The sequence below is a fragment of the Lepidochelys olivacea genome (genome assembly GCF_965140295.1).
Source record: "Lepidochelys olivacea isolate rLepOli2 genome assembly, chromosome: 5".
Taxonomy (NCBI): domain Eukaryota; kingdom Metazoa; phylum Chordata; order Testudines; family Cheloniidae; genus Lepidochelys; species Lepidochelys olivacea.
This window is the reverse complement of record NC_140415.1, coordinates 86,409,895-86,429,673: the sequence shown is the minus strand read 5'-3', so window position 1 is coordinate 86,429,673 and position 19,779 is coordinate 86,409,895. Positions and strand designations below refer to the sequence as shown.

The following is a 19,779-nucleotide window of genomic DNA, read 5'->3' as shown; positions in this document are numbered from 1 at the left end:
CCTCTTCCCAATAAATTCACTTTAAAAACCTGTGTTAAAAGAATACCCTGCAAACCCATCTCTTCACTTTAGAGTAAACAGAAATTATCTATCACGTTTTCTCCCACATGATTGGGCCCCTAAAGAATCTTTGTTTTAAAATTATTTAACTTGGCCAAGGTCCTTCTTAGAAAATATTACCTCCTAGAATCCAAAAAGTTTTTTTTTTTATTTTGGAAAACAGATTCATCCTGCGTCTGAAAATTTAACAATAATAACAAAACAGATATTACAGTCAAACCAAAAGAATACTGAATAAATCCATCTGTGCTCCCTAGGGTAGGAAGTGATGCAATGGCGATAACACTAGACAGTCATTCTAACTACTTCCTTGATACACCCTGTTGTGCTAGGGAGGAGAACTCATATCAGTAAAGCTATTGTTGTAAATTTATAAATGCAAAATGCAAAAACACTCAATGAAAAACAGCTGAGATTTTGGATGCGAAAATGGCAGAAATTTAGCAATTGCTGCTCAGCCCCCTTATAGATTCAAAGGCTTAGAAGAGACCACATCTAGTCTAACCCCCTGCCAAGATGCAGGATCTGTTGTGTCTAAACCAGCCAAGACAGATGGCTATCATCCAGCCTCCTTTTGAGGACCTCCTAGGGTGACCAGATGTCCTGATTTTATAGGGACAGTCCCGATATTTGGGGCTTTGCCTTATATAGGTGCCTGTTACCCCCCCCCCACACCCCCATCCAGATTTTTCACACTTGCTGTCTGGTCACCCTAGAACTTCCAGTGAAGGAGCTTCCACAACCTCCCTAGGCAGTCTGTTCTATTGTCCTACTGTTCTTATAGTTTGGAAGTTTTTCCTGAGATTTAATCTAAATCTGATATGCACAGATGTGCAAAGACAACATCCCCACAGCATTTCCATCATAGGGGAGTGTTGTGAGAATGTTATCTGTTTGAAAAGGCAAGACTGCAGTTGTGGCCACTTTGATATGTTGTATTCCTACTTATGGTGTTTATTTTTATGCATTACCTTTCCTGTGAGATCCAGAACTTTTGATTTCCTTTTCATAGAATCATAGACTATCGGGGTTGGAAGGGACCTCAGGAGGTCATCTAGTCCAACCCCCTGCTCAAAGCAGGACCAATCCCCAAACTAAATTTTGTATGTATTAAACATCACACTTAATATGGTGTACTGTTAATATAATTTTAGGAATTAGAGCCTAAGTTGTCAGGTGTTGGAGATCTAAAGTTAGCCTCCCACCTCCATATTTGGGCATCTAAACAAAAGTGGCCTGCTTTTCAAAGGTACTGAGCACCTCCAGTTCCTATTAAGGTGTTTGTTTTACCAGGTTGCTTTTCACCAAAATCAGGCCATTTTTGCTTAGGTGCCCAAATTCAGAATTAGCCACCTAACTTTAGGCACCCATTCAGTATTGAAACTTTGGGGCATAACTTCCATTTTGTCTTTGGTTGGGGGGAAGAAAAGAGAGTGATTGACTGGACATTGATGTAAAAGTCTAATAAAAGAATGGGTATTTGAAAGGTGCAGCTTGAACAGGCACCCTGGATTGGATGCAAAGTTACTCCTCTCAGTATAGGCACCTCTTCTCTAGTTTGTATTTGACTGTCTGATGTGGGATTCAAAACTGGGATATATCATAACTGAATGTTATGATATGATATGGCGTGAGTCCCGCCAGCGGCTGGCAGGGTCTGGTGCTTCCCGCTCTCGCTCTGTGCCTGAGCTGCGCGGGGACCCTGACGGCTTCTGCCGGGCCCGGGGCTGTGCGCGCGCTTCCGAGCGGGGCAGGTTCCTGACGAAACCATTCTGGGCCCGCTTCCCTGCGCCCCGGGGGAAGGGCTGGGGCCCGCCCGCGCTCGGGTGCCAGATAACAACGCGCGCTCTCTCTTCTCTCTCCCGTACTAGCCCTGAGGCGCTCGGAGGGGGCCGGCCGGCCGGCGGCAGCAGGGAAGAAGCGAGCGGACAGGGACCGGGCAGGCGCCTTCCGTGCAGAGCCGAGTCCCCCCGCCGGTGCCTGGGCGGGGAGACGCAGGCGCGGGCACTCGGGAAGGAATCTGCCTACGCCCCCCGCGTGCCGTAGCCAAGCCCTCGCCCCCGCGAGCAGAGTGTTGCCCGCCCTAGCCGTGCGCCCTGCCCCTAGACTGCCCCGCCCCGGCCGGCGCCGCGCTCCGGGGGCAGGATGGTGGACGTGTTCAGCGGGCGGCCCCTGCTCACCCGGGACGGGCACGCCGTGGATCCCGAGGAGGTTTTGCAGAACAAGATCGTGGGCTTGTACTTCTCGGCCGGCTGGTGCTCCCCGTGCCGGGACTTCACCCCCGTCCTGTGCGACTTCTACAGCGAGCTGCTGGAGGGCGCCCGCCCGCCGGCCCCGTTCGAGATCGTCTTCGTCTCGTCCGACCGCAGCCCCGAGGAGATGGCAGAGTACATGCACGACATGCACGGGGACTGGCTGGCGCTGCCCTTCCACGACCCCTACAAGCAGTGAGTGCGGGGGGTGGGGGGGGGGCGAGAGGCCGCGTGGAGGTTAGCAGCAGCAGCCTGGTACCCGCAAGCTGGGAGCCCCCTGCCCTGGGGGAGCTACGCGATCCGGGGGTGGGATGGCCAGGACCAGAGCCGTTGCTATTCCCTAGACCGCAGGTGCTTCGGGCTGGGTTTAAATCCAAGCTAGAACGTGCCAAGTTTGCACCCAGCCTCCCGAGTTCCGCTGGCTGAACGTGTAAGGGCCTCTAGCGCCCAAAGCACCTAGACCCCGGCACAGTCTGGTGGCGCCCCTGCTGCAAACCCCCAGAGCGGGCACCTGGGTCCTGCGGGATCCCAGCCAGTCTTGGGCCCCAATTCCCCAAATTCTAAGGTGGAACTCTAGAAGAACTGTCCCTGTTCTGACTTGCACCGATGAAACCCAGACCATACTACACTCTGGCACCCCAGCACCAGATCCAAAACCTGGATCCTGCTGGATCGGGCCAGTGTTTGCTTTTGTCCCCCAATTCTTCCACATAAATAGAGAACAAGAGTAGATGCTCCAGCACTCCAGTTGTACCAGGACCCCTGAAGAAGAGCTCTGTGTAGTTAGCTTGTCTCGCTCATCCGCCCATCTACCTATCATCCCAGAAGTTGGTGCAATAAAAGGTCACTCACCTTGTTTCTAGGGAAAAAAATATCAGTTTTCATCATGGCAAAAGGTTAACAGCAAGGTGCCTCAAGGTTTCCCTGCGGGTCCTGTATTGTTTTATATATTTATTAACTGCCTGGAAAGGGGAGTGAGTAGTGAGATAGCAAACTTTGAAGGTGACACGAAGTTATTTAGATTATTCCAGTCCAGAGAAGAGGGGAGGGGATAGCTCAGTGGTTTGAGCATTAGCCTGCTAAACAGTGAGAGGAATGGAAGAGAGACATAAACAAGCTAGGTGACTGGACAGCATGATGAAGTTCAATATAGACAAATGTAAGGTAATGCATTTTGGTAAAAAAATTTTAACTGGTGTGCTTTACAGGGTTCTAAACTAATTATATCAGCTGAGGAAAGTGACATAGGTACCACAGTAGCCAGGTCAATTTAAACAAAACAAAAAACAAAAAAAAATTTCCCATGAAAAATAATCCATTGGAAATGTATATCTTTGCTGCTCCATGTTGTAGCAATTTTCCACCCAGTGGAACTGTGACTGCACTAACCTGTTTAGTTACACGGGGCCAGAAAAAGGAAATTCAGAAAAATTTCAGTGTTGTTTTTAAAGAAGTCTTTGGTAACATTTTGTAAAGTTTGCTGGAGTGTGGCAGTGATCTTTTAAAGTTAGCTTGCAAGTCTGATGCTTGATGTTACTTTGATTAGTTGGCTTACTCCTATCATGACAGGGTGCATTGATTTAAATAAAGCAATTTAAATAATCAATTTTAATCATGATTTAAATCAGAAAGCTGGAAAACTTGTTTTAAATAGTCAATTTTAAGTGTGTTTTGCATTTGTACTTTTGTAGTTATTTTCCTAAAGAAATGCTTATTCTCATTAATTGGTAACTATTAAAACATATAATTTAAACTGAATATAGCATTTACGCTAAATTTGGTCCTCCTTTTTGCTAGCCCGGAGGATACACTACATCTATATATATTTGTTTAAGCAATTGTATAGCTTAATTTATTTTTATTCAGGTTATTTATTTTTATATTTTTATTATGCCAGAAAATGGTGAATGATGCATTTCTTATATATTAGATTAATTTTTTACTTGTGATTTGTGTCAAGATCTATTTGAATAGAAATTCAAATTCAATTAATGCACAAAACCAGCATTTAAATTTTTGATTAAATAAAACTACTTTAAAAGTGCTGGATACATTTTTAAAAGTTTATCAAAACATGTTTTGCATTTCAAAGTAGCTGATTTATTAAACAAAGGAAATATTATCTGCAGTTAATTAATTGACCTGATTGTTTCAAGTCACCGTTTCCATCAAGATTCTACAACTAAAGTAGTTCTTGCCTCTAACATGGCTAATTAAGGTCTTTCTCTTTAAAAGTTCCAGAGAGCTTTAATGTTTCTGTATTAAACTAGCAATACCACAAGACACCACATTTAGAAGGGTTTAAGCATAACAAGTAATTGAAATTTAAATTGGAGTGAATTCTGAGAGCTGAAATCATGTAGAGTATTACACCAATGATATATTCATTGTGTAATACTAGGTTACTACTAGGTAAGTTAAAGGAAAAGGCGGTAAGAAGCCCCACCTCCACCCTGCTTCTTCCTGCCTTTCCCCACCACCTCATCCCCGCCCAGTTCTGCTCCTGCCCCCAAGTGATTTGTTGTGTTACCTCTGATCTCACACTGATATTCCAATTTGGGGTAGACATCCCTATCTGCCCCAACCATCCTTTCTGTGAAGGTTGAAAATCTCACTGTATCTTCCTTATTCACCTCCCCAACTTGGATTGGAGACCCCACTGTCTAGAACACCAGGTGGGCAAACTACAGCCCACAGGCCGTGTCTGGCCTGTCAGACCTTTTAATCTGGTCCTTGAGCTCCTGCCAGGGAGCAGGGTTGGGGGCTTGCCCCACTCCACATGGCTCCCAGAAGCAGAGGCATGTCCCCTCTCCAGCTCCTAGGCGTAGGAGCAGCCAGGGGGCTCTGCATGCTGCCCACCCCCGCCCGCCCAAGCACCGGCTCTGCAGCTCCCATTGGCTGGCAACTGTGGCCAATGGGAGCTGCAGGGGTGGCGCCTGCAGACGGGGCAGCGTGCACAGCCTCCCTGGCTGCCCATGCACCTCTGCATAGGAGCTGGAGGGGGGACATACTGCTGCTTCCTGGAACTGCAGGGCGGTGCCTGCAGACGGGGCAGCGCGTAGAGCCACCTGGCCACGCCTCCGCATAGGAGCCGGAATGGGGACATGCCGCTGTTTCCAGGAGCTGCTTGAGGTAAGCGCAGCCTCGAGCCTGCACCCCTGACTTCCTCCCATGCCCCAGCCCTAGCCCTGATCCACGTCCTGCTCTCCGAACCCCTCGGTCCCAGCCCAGAGCACCCTCCTGCACCCCAAACCTCCCAGCCTCATCCCAGAACCAACACCCCTAGCCGGAACCCTCACCCCCCTGCCGCCCAACCTCTGGCCCCTCCTGGAGCCCCCTCCCGCACTCGAAACCCTTCAGCCCCAGCCCAGAGCTCCTTGGCCCCACGCCGGAGCTCTCACCCCTCCCACATCCCATCCCCTTGCTCCCAGCCTGGAGCCCCCTCCCACACTCTCAACTCCACATTTCTGGCCCCACCCCAGAGCCCTCCCCCCCGCACCCCAACCCCCAATTTCGTGAGCATTCCTGGCCCGCCATACAATTTCCGTACCCAGATGTGGCCCTCAGGCCAAAAAGTTTGCCCACTCCTGATCTAGAAGGAGATCACATCTATACCTCTACGCAATACACTGTAAATATCTAGGTCACAGACTTCAAAGTACCCTGTCATCAGATCATGCCAGCATATTACTTTGTTTTTAATTGTATTTATTTTATCCAGGAGAGAAGAGTGTTGATGTGTAGTATGTGTTGCATTTTCATTTCGTGCCAGAGATTAGAAATTTGAGGTTATGATAAATAAGCCTGTTCAGCAGAAAAAAGGTGGGCAGATGGCTGACAGAAATGTTTGTTCCTGGAGTGTATAAAATGGCATTTTACAGGCATATAGTTGTCTTAAGTGATGGTACCCTCCATGAGGATATCTTGAGTATTTCTTTCCATTCACTTAACTGTTCATTGCCATTACATTAAATGCTTAGATGTGTTTTTAACTGTGATGTTCCATGGTTACATATAGGTTCCAACTTTACCGTTAACTAGCAACCTTAACTTAAATCAAAGTAATGCAGTCTTCGTTTTTGTGATTTAAAATTATGGGGCTGTTGAGGAGCTGTGGAGTGCCATAGTGTCTCTGCCATCTCCTGTCTTTGCTCAGTGGAGCTTAGGATCTCTGCAGGCTCCCCTCTTCCGTCCTTGTCTCTTTCTACAAAGTGGAACCATTCCTTGCTCTCGCTGCTCTGCAGAGCTTCAATTTCCACAGAGTAAGTGGCTTCCTGCACTGCTCTGCAGTTTGTCTCTTCTCCACCTCTCCTTGCCTTGATGCTGGCCTGGCTCTCCCCTACCCACAAACAACCATTGGCTCCTGGGTAACTCAGCTCCCTCCCTCATAGGCGCCTTGTTACTCCTTTAAAGAAAACAAAGCAAAGAGCCTTCAGGTGCCAGTAGCAGCAAAGAGCCAAGCCAGCACTGATTGTATTGAGGGAAAGAGAGGACCAACATTAATTGCACTGGAGAAGGAACTAGCATTGATTTTATCAGGGGGTGGGGATGTCCAGCCTCAACTGGATTGGGAGGCAGCCTTAATCACTGTGGCTGTTAATCCTTCATGTCAGAAAATATCCACACACAAATCTAGTTTTATTCCTGGAGTTTGATGACACCTGTGTGAAAATGCATATATTTATAGGGACCCCTAAATCTGCCGTGTCTCTGAATATTAGAAATGTAGGTTTTCTGTTCTTTTGTTAAAAGGACATTGTAGTAACTAGATTTCAATTTCCTCAGATTTGGTCAGCTGGCCATCAGTCTGTATCGTTGTATCACTTAAATTCCTGTGTAAACTGAAAGATTCTGTCACTTTGGGTTAATGTTAGGTACTTTTTAGAGTACAGTCTTTCCTTATGATGAAGGATTATGAAATTTTTTTCAATGAGGAATTTAAAGTCTCATTAATACGAATTGGCACAGTTTAATATCCCTTTGTGAGAAGAAATGGAGTAGCCATCATTGTATAATGCTAATTTATACTATACCTTGGAGAATGAAAACTCCTGAGTGTTCCAACCACTTCAAAAATAGTAAAAGGGCCAGAGCAGCATAACAGGTCCTAAGAATTACTGTTCTGGCTAAGGGAGAATTCCCCTTGTGCCTGTATGCTGTGGAAGAGGGCTGCCTTCTGAGGATCCTCTTGTAAGCCAACGGCATGCTGGGGTGAGACCGGAGCAAGCCGTGCTTATGGAAGCTCCAAGCAGTACTGCAGCCCAAATGTAAGCCCAAGGGAAACTGCTGTAACTTAGATTAGGTCCTCCAGGGCTGCAGAGCAGCCCAGAATCTTGAGGGTGCAAAGAGGGCTAAAGCTTTCCCTATGTTGCAAGTTCTGTATTTGCACCTCTAAGAGATGCCGCACAGAATCTCACCCCTTGTGTGTGTGTTTTCAGTTTGTATTGCATAGACTACTCCTTTAAAAATACATGATGGCTTCCTGAAATGTTTCTAACAGCATGTTTAACTTTGTGTTTTGTTTCCAGTGATTTGAAGAAGAAATACAATATAACGGCCATTCCCAAACTGGTGATTGTGAAACAAACTGGAGAAGTCATTACTGACAAGGGAAGGAAACAGATCAAAGAAAGAGGGCTAAGCTGCTTCCGAAACTGGCTCGAGGGGGCAGATGTCTTTCAGAATTTTTCTAACTGAACAAAAATTGGGAGGTACAAGCAAGACAGTTAGACGAAGCTTGTGGGGGAACTTGCAGAGTTCCCAAACTATAACTTTTTTGGTTAGAACAAAGGGCGTTATTGATTAGGAGCCATTTAATTTTATTCCAAACTATAGAAAGCAGAATATGCCAATAGGCTAACATAGTTCAGAACAAATGCACTTACCATTTTATTCGTGTTGTCTTGTTTACTACAGTTAGTATGACCACCAAAGCATTCGTAATAATATTCAAGAGTTGTGTATTGTAGGGCTCTTCCAGACAGATAGAAGGGCAGCCCTGTGAAATCTATGCAAATGTTTTATTTTTGCAGATGTGTACAGGTAAAAAAAAACGTATTTTTCTCAACCACAAGATTTTTCTGGTGATTAGCACATAATTTATATTTATTGATAAAACAGAAGTATACTTGCTTTAATAAAGTAATATTTATGCATTGCGTGCCTTCAGATGTCTCCTTTGATATGTTACACGTAAATCTGAACAGAAAATGAAATGGCTGTTAAATCGGGTGCACTGTTTGCCCATGCATAAGAAATCCCTTTTTGTCTGTGCTTCGAGTGGGTTTCTTTACACTTTACAGTCTTCCTCTCCGTTTTCTTATCCCCAGATTTTTTTTCCCCAATACCGTAGTGAGAGTCAACATCTCCAATTCACAATCAGGCTTTCTAAAATATATCAGTGTTTTGTGTGTTTGCAATGGGGAGAGGAGTGGCGGGAAGGCGTAGAAAGGCAGTGGATATATAGGTGAAGTGGCCATGTTAAACAAAGATGCTAAGCAGGCTGGTGTCTAGTATTTAGAACATAAAACTATGGGTCTGATTTTCATCATGTACATCAGTGTAAACCTTTGACTTCAGCAGAGTTACATGCAGCAGAGTCCATGCAAAACTGGTAGGAGAGGAGAATCTGTCCTTTAGGCCTTATGAGCCCAATTCTGGATGAACTGCGGATGTGGATGAGGATTGTTAAGCACATCTGTCAGGGTAAGAGGTAATTCACAGAAAATGAGGCACTTTGCCTGCAGGACTCTCAAGCCCATTCTCTAAATGAAATGTACACAGTTACCATAAACATGCATGAATATTTGGAAAGCTAAATTTACAATGCTATAAACAGGAAGGAGTTAGATGGGAGTAATATTTAATATTTGTTGAACTTGCTGGTTCATTTTCTTGTAATGGAGGAAATGATGTTTTCTCCTCAGAGTATGTAATCTGGCAGGGTTCATATCTAGTCCTCAAAAATAAGCCATGAAACGAGCTCCAAAGATACTGAGTAGAAAAACAATGTTAGTTCAATGAGGTGATTAAGTATTCTTTGTGAGTCAGAGGCTCTGAGAGCTGGGTTCTTGAGGTGATATTAGGCAATACTGCAGCCTGCTTCTGATCTTCACTGTCTAACCAGTTAGTTCATAGTTTATTACTCTTCTAAAGAATACTGAGCTATGAATGAGTTTTTGGAAAGGCCTTTATGCAAGCACTACCTACTGTTCTGGAACCAGTTAATGATGAATGTAGTTTGAAATAACAGTTCAATCAGAAACTGAAAAGGCATTAATAGAAAATGTTTCCAGTCCTTACGTATTATACAGTTATGTTGCCTGAAATATGGGGCAACTCCTAATGGCACAGACACCAGTTGTAGCCTAATGAGTATCTCCTCATTTAGATTTCACGTTCAGTGCAAGGTAGATGGCCATTTGGTTGCCTGACTCTGTATACAATATATGCATCTATATGTAAATGAAAGACTTACACTACTTAAAATTTGATTCTTTTAGGGGGCCAGTGAATAATGCATTGAATGGGGGTGGTAAAATGGGCTGCTGAATCAGTGTGTCCCCCAATCCAGTCTCAAATTAAAATCCAGATGGGAGTTAACAGGAATAGAATTGTGATGAAGTAGAAGAAGTATTAAAAAGAAGTATATGGACTCCTAACCCATGGGGGTCCACTGTATTCTCACATCAGTATGTTGAGTGCCTTAAAAAAAAATAATTACCACCCCTGCTTGTGTTCGTTATGCTTGTCATGGTATTTCATGTTCCAAGTATAGGAAATATGGGGTAAAGGGAAATAGCATAGTGCAATACACTCTCTTCAACAGCTCCTACTATACGTAGAGAAGTTAAAGGAATAACTTGCATTGAGGCTACAGAGGAAGCCATATGTGTCATTCCCTCATATATTGATAGGGGACTAAACTCATTTGCATGTTATACCTGAAATCATGGGTTTTTTACACCTTTGTTTTTGCTTTAAACCTAAACTTTAAGTATGTCTTGCATTTGTTAGCAATTTTTCTACTGTTCTTCCTTTTTTCTATGGTGAAATGCCATGAATATTAATTGGTGGCCAGCTTTCTTTCTTGATGAGAAGGAATGATACTGTTTTCTGATACAGTTATATGCAGTAGCATGAATGTCATTGATAGATAATTACTCACTCAAAAGGAAATTAACGAAAAACTGACTGAGGTGAGGTGAGGCTCTGCTGGGATTAGACAGAATATTACTCTTTATTAAGGGCTGATTTATGGGCCAATTTACGGCACAACACGTGTAAAGCAATCTTGTACAGTCTCTAGTTATTACACAATTTACAACCACATTTCACTAGCAAAAAAAGGCAGGATTTGTATGCTGATATACAAGCATTATGAGTTGATCCATAATATAATTCTGAGGAAGAAGAACTAGCATTTATGTTCAAACAAATCAGTGCTGCAGGCTCTCTTGTGACCACTGAACATATCATTTGGAAAGAAGCAAAGCATAGAGCTCAGAGGAAAAGAGTGTTAGATTCACTAATGAAGTAAACAATACAAATGCAAGTGAAATCAGTGTTTGAGGTCTACAGTGAATCTCTTGTTCATCTTTCATTAGCTGAGCTCATTCCCCCACCACCTCACCCTCCAATGCCCCGAAACTCCACTGCACATCTAAGTATTCTTAGTTCCTTCTTAAGAGTTGCTGTTGTGTGTATATTGTGTGAGGATTTTTAATGAGAGAAGTAGTGTTACATTATAGTGCTCCATTATGTTAATAAGATTCTTATCTGGAATATTTGCCTGTCGATACTGTAATTTGATCTTTCAGAAGATATCTCTTTGCCATGCATTTAGTAGACACATTTAGAATATAATTGGTTTCTTTAGGATGTCTAAGACTAACAGTGACTCTTTCTCCTCATCCCCCTCCTTTTGGCAATGTCAACTGATGGAGAGAAACATGGATTAATTTCTAAATCTTCAAGGACTTGATTTCTTTGTCACCTTTTGCCACAACAAGCCAATCACATTTAATCACCAAAACCATGTCTATATTGAATTATACAGTTTGTCACAGGATCCTTCTACTGTTTGCAGATACCAACCTGTTAGCATCCTCTAGGGTTTAATTTATGTGTATATATCTTCTAGTTAGCAATGTTATATCAGTAAAATAAAAACCAGCAGGATCTTATTAAAGGGGAAAAGGCAAAATACCACATTTATTGTGAATACAGAAAGAATCATAGTAAGCAGTTAGTTATAGCTATAACATTCCACTCAATCTCATATTTATTCACACATTCATTCATATACACACACACACACACAGAGGTTCTGCAAGGTTGTTATCACAGTTACCAGCCTTAGAGTTGCTCACGTCAAGCCACTGGTCAGGTGGCATGGACATGAGGAGGGAGCAGGGCCTTGTCAGATGCTCATCTGATGCTTTTGGAAGTTGGTTTGCAGAATCAGACCCCAAAGGTCTCACTTTCTAGAGTCCATTTTTATAGGAATTTCTTCCTATGCCAGTCTATGGGAATTCCTTCATCATGCTGTTGCTGAATCAATCAGCAGATAGCACATTCCTGACGGCTCCGTGCTGCTAGATGTTATCTTGTTCTTTGGTTCTCCCATTCTTGAGGCTGTTGGGTTGATTCCAGTCTGCCCTCTGGGGGTCCTCTGGTTATTTCCACTTGACGCCTTCTTCAGCCGATGGACACTGGATTCTTAGGCTGGCACCTCCCTGATCATTCAGTTATTATCCACACCAAGCATCCATCCACATACATCCTCTATCTCAATTTTAATCACAATTGTTAACAAAGCGAGATGAATACAACAAAAGGGCAGGGATTCTCTGGGTGTTGTTTCTGTTGTTACAGAGTATTACTTTGAGTCTTTCTCTGTGTGAGTATGTTTCAGAGTAACAGCCGTGTTAGTCTGTATTCGCAAAAAGAAAAGGAGTACTTGTGGCACCTTAGAGACTAAGGTGCCACAAGTACTCCTTTTCTTTCTGTGTGAGTAGATGTTATTACAAAGAATTGCTTTGAGAACAGACTCTGTCTTAGAATGTACTAACACAATTAGCAGCTTGCAAGTTTCACACAGAGAGGGAGAGAAACAGTACCAAAAACCAAGAGACCTCTTAATTAGTAATACCCTGGAATTTAAACTATGGGGAATCAAACTCATTTGTGATTTTAATACAGAACTTCTTTAATATGATCCAACAGCAACAGTCATCTGTGCTGTGCAAAAATGACTCATACTTCTGTCCCACTTTTCTCTTGTAATGTCATCACTGCAAATGGTCAAAACTGGCTGATCAGGGAAATATAAAACCAGACATTTGAAAATTAACAGAAATGAAATGGGTATAAAACATTGTGGTACATGGAAAGTTGCCTATACAAATAGCCATTCTCTCAGAAATTCGAATCTGGAATAAATAAAATAAATGTATTCTACTAGTAGTGTTGGCATATCAATCCATAGTTCAGCAAACTACATAAGTACACGCTTACTTTTAAACATGTGCTTAAGTCCCATTGAAGTCAATGAGATTTGAGCACATGCTTAAGTGCTTTGGTGAATGAGGGCCTAACTGGAGGACATTGTCTTTGTAACAGGTCTAGGTGGCGTATGTAATCATTGAAGATTATTGCTGCAGAAGATTACCATGTTTCATTTTAATCTGGCAGATTTCGTGTGCCAAATTGTGGTCCATGGTGCAATCTAAAGTAATCCTAAAGAGGGAAAATATGAAGCCAGACTAAAATAACTGATTGAAAAATAACAATAAAATGACCCAAGAAAGAACTGACAGAGTCAGTGCTAATGATGTGCATTCTTCCACTGATTCTGGAGTGGATTTCACTCTGTTTCAAAATGCTGCATAAGGAAGCAAAATAAGGTGGTGTATAATAGACATGGAAAATTTCTTTCAAAACAATATTTTAGGATATATAAAAGGCTAGAAAGGGAAGAACAATTTATTTGACAAGGAGGACAAGGACAAATCATATTCCTTCAGTAGGTCTGACAGCACTGAATGTTTGCTCTTCCCCCTATTCCCCATGTAAAGGCCAAGCTTTTCCTTGCATATCTATCATTTGCATGAGTTCAGTCTAACAGCCAAGCAGGATCTATCTGTGGACATCTTAACTGCATGTGAAGTATGGAAAAATAGAACTCATGAACCTAGTTCCATAACCACGGGTCTCATTCAGTTGGGCTAAAGGAGAACTTATTTAGCTGTCAACAGCAATGAGCTTTTTATATTTAGGGTGACCAGATGTCACACTTTTAGGGACAGTCCCGTTTTTTGGGGGACTTTTTCTTATATAAGCGCCTATTATCCACCACCCCCTGTCCTGTTTTTTCACATTTGCTATCTGGTCACCATCGTTATAGTCTCTTGTTGAGGTGTGCCACTAGATATCTGAATAGATTTAACATTCTTTCTTCTAAAAGGCAGTAGTGTATATGTGCAAGAGCCTGGGCACTACAAAGAGAGCACCAATTTTACCATATAAACTTGACTAAAAGTTATGTTTTTCTTTTGGGACCAGGTCCAAAGTAGGGTTGGGGTTTTTTTGCTTTCCAAGATTAATCGTATCCCTTTTAAAAGGCTGTTTCATGTACGTTTTGAAAGCTTGTTCTGTGTATAAACTTCAAAGGAGAGAAGTAAAATGATCTGTATTTACTCCTGCACATAACTGTAAAATTTTTGGAAGGAATTTTCGCCTTTGGGCCTTTTATCTAGAAAACTCCCTGGGAAACTGTGGGAAGAAAATTACCATTCATATGCCACAATGATGGGTGCATAATAAATACCTAGATAGAAAATAATGACATTTATTGGAGTTTGTACATTTCTATGGGAAATAGAAAACTACAGATTTACAAATGAGCTCTGAAGGCCCAAATGTGTGATTTTCAGTGTTTGACTGTGAGACAAAGATCCAAAATGGGCAAAACCTAAAGATTCTTCACATGATGTAATGTCTTCAACATATATTTTAAATATCAGTTTATTTTTTCATTTCTGATCTCGATTTACGGTAATACAACGTGAAATAGCAGATCTCTGTAGAAAGGAGTAAAACTCAAGACCTAAAAGAAGTGATGCTTTCTTGTGATAAGGAATAGTTGAGAGCTTGTCTAGGTCACATGGATCTGATCAGTAAGGAACCTTTTTCAGCCTCCTATTCCCCTTTCCACAACACTGGTGGGTGCAGCTGTCAGATTGCAGGATGTGTTGCTTTTGTTCATAGTGTGACTGCGTTGCTTTTCAACTGCTGATGTTGAAAAGTGTTAACTCAAGCAGTTATCTGTACTGTGCGTGGATGAAGGGTTTTAGATGTTACTTGGTGCATAAATATGTGGGCGACCTAAAAAGTCTTGCTGTTGAGTGCCATAAAGAAAAATGTGTAGATGGGTGAATCCCTGATAGAGTGGGATTTACACTCTCCATCTTCTCCATTTTGTTTAAATTATTTCAAAGCAACCACTCTGCTATATGAAGGGAGATGTACTGGGAAACACGAATGGCTACCTGTTGCTTTCCTTTCACTTTGTGGTGTATGGATGTTTGCAGAGGGTGTGCACTGTGGGCTGCAGAGGTTCCTAAGGTAAGGCCCTCCTCGCCTGAACTGAAACCCAAATTTAAGCACCATAGTAAATTCCCACGTAGATGGTTTGAATGCAGTTTTGAGTAATTCATCACAAGTGTTGCTGTAGCAGAGGGAATCCAGATGTGAACCCTCAAGCATGTGCCGGCATCTCAAGTAGACAGACAAAACTGCTCAGGGATGTTGTAAGCTGGTGCATGTGCTGCACAGGAAATGGTTTGGACTGTGCCGATACTAAATTGACTCTAGTGACACTTGTCAGCTAACCCCTACTAAGGTTTGCCCAGCCTGTAGACTCCCGGATCCACAAAACAATACAACAGTGGTTTTTGAATAAGAAATGGTTTAAATTGATTCATTGACTGTACACAGAACAAAATCTTCCAAAAAGAATGTCTTTCTGATGATGACAATATAACTACACAATTCCTACGTAAAGATCTGTTAGACAGAGTTGTATCAGCAGTGTCATGCTCAGATCAAAGTTCTTTTTAAAAGAAATTATTTACCCAAGGAAGCACCCCTTTGACAGCCACCTGGGCTTTTTTAGGGAACTTCTGCTTGTTAAGAATCCAGTTTTCCAGCAGGGTTTGGTAAGGCACAAGGAGATAGAATAACTTGCCTCGGGTCAAAGTGACTCAGTGATCAGCCTGGATCAAAATCCTAGAATCTCTGGGCTCTTACTGATTCAACTTGTTTTGTGGTCGAGAGCATGGGAAACTGAAGTTCTCTGTCTGCTGAACAATTAAAGCGCAGACCGTGGAAGTGCAATACTCATATCAAGGTGTTTCAACCTTTGCTTGAAAGGGTCACCTCTTGCAGTGGGAGGATCAGCATAATCTTTATGCTCACCAATGCTCCATGCTCCAGTCCCTGGCCTCTCTACTAACAAGGTAGTGTAAACTGGGATGGTAGCTTTTGCCTGAGATAATCTGTTCACTAAGGGCATGTCTAAAGTGCCCCGCAGTTCAGGCTGCAGGGGTATGTACAGCAGTGTGCACCAATGTGCTATCCTGTAACTCCCCCATGTGGGCGCAAACTAAAGGGTTTCTAGTTCACATTAATGTGGTCTTGTTTGAAGAAGAAATGTGAGCTTAGGGACCTTTTAGTTCATACCTGCAGCATTCACACGGGGGAGTTGTTGTGCATTGTTATTCACAGCCTCAAAGTCCGAAATGTGGGGCAGTGTAAACAAGCCGTAAGATGGGAGCACCTCAGCATCTCATTTCATAGGCCAGTGTATAGCCGTCCAATAGTGACCACTTTTGGTCACTGTTATCTCTGTCGGATTTCAACATTGAAAGGTGTGTTCTGAGTAAAACTATTTCCCCATGTTTATTCCCCCCCCACCCCTCGCTGTTCCTCAGATATTCTTGTCAATTGCTGGAAATGGCCCACCTTGATTATCACTACAAAAGGTCCCCCTCCTGCCCCTTTCTCCTGCTTGGTAATAGCTCACCTTAAGTGATCACTCTCTTGTTACAGTGTATATGGTAACACCCATTGTTTCATGTTCTCTATGTATATAAATCTCCCCACTGTATTTTCCACTGAATGCATCCGATGAAATGAGCTGTAGCTCACGAACGCTTATGCTCAAATAAATTGGTTAGTCTCTAAGGTGCCACAAGTACTCCTTTTCTTTTTGCGAATACAGACTAACACGGCTGTTACTCTGAAACCTGTCATTATGCAAGGCACTGCATTTAGCCGTATGGAGTGGAAATCTATCAACTGCATGAAAAAACTTGTACAGATACAGACAGACATCATCTTCCTCTCCAAATGCAAACAGACGGACATCGTACCAAAAGGACTGAAGGTAAAAAATCCATTACAATCTACATACCACACAGACTATGCTGACAGCTTGTGCCACACACTCTCAAAGAAACTGCGGAACCACCTGATCAACATCCTCTACAGCAAACAGGGAAAGATAAAGAATGAGCTCTCAAAAATGGATACTCTCATAAAAAACCAACCTTCCACACAAACTTCCTCGTGGCTGGACTTTACTAAAACTAGACAAGCCATTTACAACACACACTTTGCTTCTCTACAAAAGAAAAAGGACACTAAACTATCTAAACTACTACTGCCACAAGGGGCCACAGCAATGGTTCCCTCAACCCACCCAGCAATATTGTTAACCTATCCAACTATACTCTCAGCCCAGCAGAAGCAGCTGTCCTATCTCGGGGCCTCTCCTTCTGCCCCTCCACCCCCACGAACATGATACAGTTCTGTGGTGACCTAGAATCCTATGTTCGACGTCTCCAACTCAAGGAATATTTCCAACACACCTCTGAACAACATACTAATCCACAGAGCCCTCCCTACCAACACTACAAAAAGAAGGATTCTAGGTGGACTCCTCCTGAAGGTCGAGACAGCAGACTGGACTTCTACATAGAGTGCTTCCGCCGACGTGCACGGGCTGAAATTGTGGAAAAGCAGCATCACTTGCCCCACAACCTCAGCTGTGCAGAACACAATGCCAACCACAGCCTCAGAAACAATTCTGACATCATAATCAAAAAGGCTGACAAAGGAGGTGCTGTTGTCATCATGAATAGGTCGGAATATGAACAAGAGGCTGCTCGGCAGCTCTCCAACACCACTTTCTACAAGCCATTATCCTCTGATCCCACTGAGAGTTACCAAAAGAAACTACAGCTTTTGCTCAAGAAACTCCCTGAAAAAGCAAAAGATCAAATCCGCACAGACACACCCCTGAAATCCCAACCTGGTATATTCTATCTACTACCCAAGATCCATAAACCTGGAAATCCTGGGAGCCCCATCATCTCAGGCATTGGCACCCTGACAGCAGGATTGTCTGGCTATGTAGACTCCCTCCTCAGGCCCTACGCTACCAGCACTCCCAGCTACCTTCGAGACACCACTGACTTCCTGAGGAAACTACAATCCATCGGTGATCTTCCTGATAACACCATCCTGGCCACTATAGATGTAGAAGCCCTCTACACCAACATTCCACACAAAGATGGACTACAAGCCATCAAGAACACTATCCCCGATAATGTCACGGCTAACCTGGTGGCTGAACTTTGTGACTTTGTCCTTACCCATAACTATTTTACATTTGGGGACAATGTATACCTTCAAATCAGCGGCACTGCTATGGGTACCCGCATGGCCCGACAGTATGCCAACATTTTTATGGCTGACTTAGAACAATGCTTCCTCAGCTCTCGTCCCCTAACGCCCCTACTCTACTTGCACCTTATTGATGACATCTTCATCATCTTGACCCATGGAAAAGAAGCCCTTGAGGAATTCCATCATGATTTCAACAATTTCCATCCCACCATCAACCTCAGCCTGGTCCAGTCCACACAAGAGATCCACTTCCTGGACACTACAGTGCTAATAAATGATGGTCACATAAACACCACCCTATACTGGAAACCTACTGACCGCTCTTCCTACCTACATGCCTCCAGCTTTCACCCTGACCATACCACACGATCCATTGTCTACAGCCAAGCTCTGCGATACAACCGCATTTGCTCCAACCCCTCAGACAGAGACAAACACCTACAAGATCTCTGTCAAGCATTCTTACAACTACAGCACCCACCTGCGGAAGTGAAGAAACAGATTGACAGAGCCAGAAGAGTTCCCAGAAGTCACCTACTACAGGACAGGCCTAACAAAGAAAATAACAGAATGCCACTAGCCGTCACCTTCAGCCCCCAACTAAAACCCCTCCAACGCATTATTGAGAATCTACAACCTATCCTGAAGGATGACCCAACACTCTCACAAATCTTGGGAGACAGGCCAGTCCTTGCCTACAGACAGCCCCCCAACCTGAAGCAAATACTCACCAGCAACCACGTACCGCACAACAGAACCACTAACCCAGGAACCTATCCTTGCAACAAAGCCCGTTGCCAACTGTGCCCACATATCTATTCAGGGGACACCATCACAGGACCTAATAACATCAGCCACACTATCAGAGGCTCGTTCACCTGCACATCTACCAATGTGATATATGCCATCAGGTGCAAGCAATGCCCCTCTGCCATGTACATTGGTCAAACTGGACAGTCTCTACGTAAAAGAATAAATGGACACAACTCAGATGTCAAGAATTATAACATTCATAAACTAGTCGGAGAACATTTCAATCTCTCTGGTCACGCGATTACAGACATGAAAGTTGCGATATTACAACAAAAAAACTTCAAATCCAGACTCCAGCGAGAGACTGTTGAATTGGAATTCATTTGCAAATTGGATACAATTAACTTAGGCTTGAATAGAGACTGGGAGTGGCTAAGTCATTATGCAAGGTAACCTATTTTCCCTTGTTTTTTCCTAACCCCCCCCCTCCCCAGACGTTCTTGTTAAACCCTGGATTTGTGCTGGAAATGGCCCTCCTTGATTATCATACACATTGTAAGGAGAGTGATCACTTTAGATAAGCTATTACCAGCAGGAAAGTGGGGTGGGGGGAGAGAAAACCTTTTGTAGTGGTAAAACACCCATTTTTTCATGCTTTGTGTGTATAAAAAGATCTTCTATACTTTCCACAGTATGCATCCAATAAAGTGAGCTGTAGCTCACGAAAGCTTATGCTCAAATAAATTGGTTAGTCTCTAAGGTGCCACAAGTACTCCTTTTCTTTTTGCGAATACAGACTAACACGGCTGTTACTCTGAAATCTCTCACCATTCACCAGCATTATGTTCATCCTAATATAGATATATTTTGGAGAAATGTATTTAACTGAATGTCACTATTATAGATCGAAAGTATAGGGTACTTATTTTTTATAATATAAACAGCATCAAATAAAGAAATA

At 43.1% G+C, this 19,779-nt stretch overlaps 1 protein-coding gene across 1 annotated transcript; it reads left to right on the top strand.

Moving 5' to 3' along the window:
- Positions 1–1,848: 1,848 nt before the first annotated feature.
- Positions 1,849–8,429, top strand: NXNL2 (nucleoredoxin like 2). The gene is made up of 2 exons (XM_084627990.1): positions 1,849–2,507; positions 7,841–8,429. Exons 1-2 carry the CDS (start codon positions 2,206–2,208, stop codon positions 8,007–8,009), a joined length of 471 nt encoding a protein of 156 aa, XP_084484116.1. The 5' UTR covers positions 1,849–2,205; the 3' UTR covers positions 8,010–8,429.
- Positions 8,430–19,779: the final 11,350 nt, after the last annotated feature.

Coding starts and splice junctions, on each gene's coding strand:
- NXNL2 (XM_084627990.1), top strand. CDS start 2,206: ATGGTGGACGTGTTCAGCGGGCGGCCCCTGCTCACCCGGGACGGGCAC. Junction 2,508..7,840: donor TTCCACGACCCCTACAAGCA/GTGAGTGCGGGG, acceptor TTTTGTTTCCAG/TGATTTGAAGAAGAAATACA.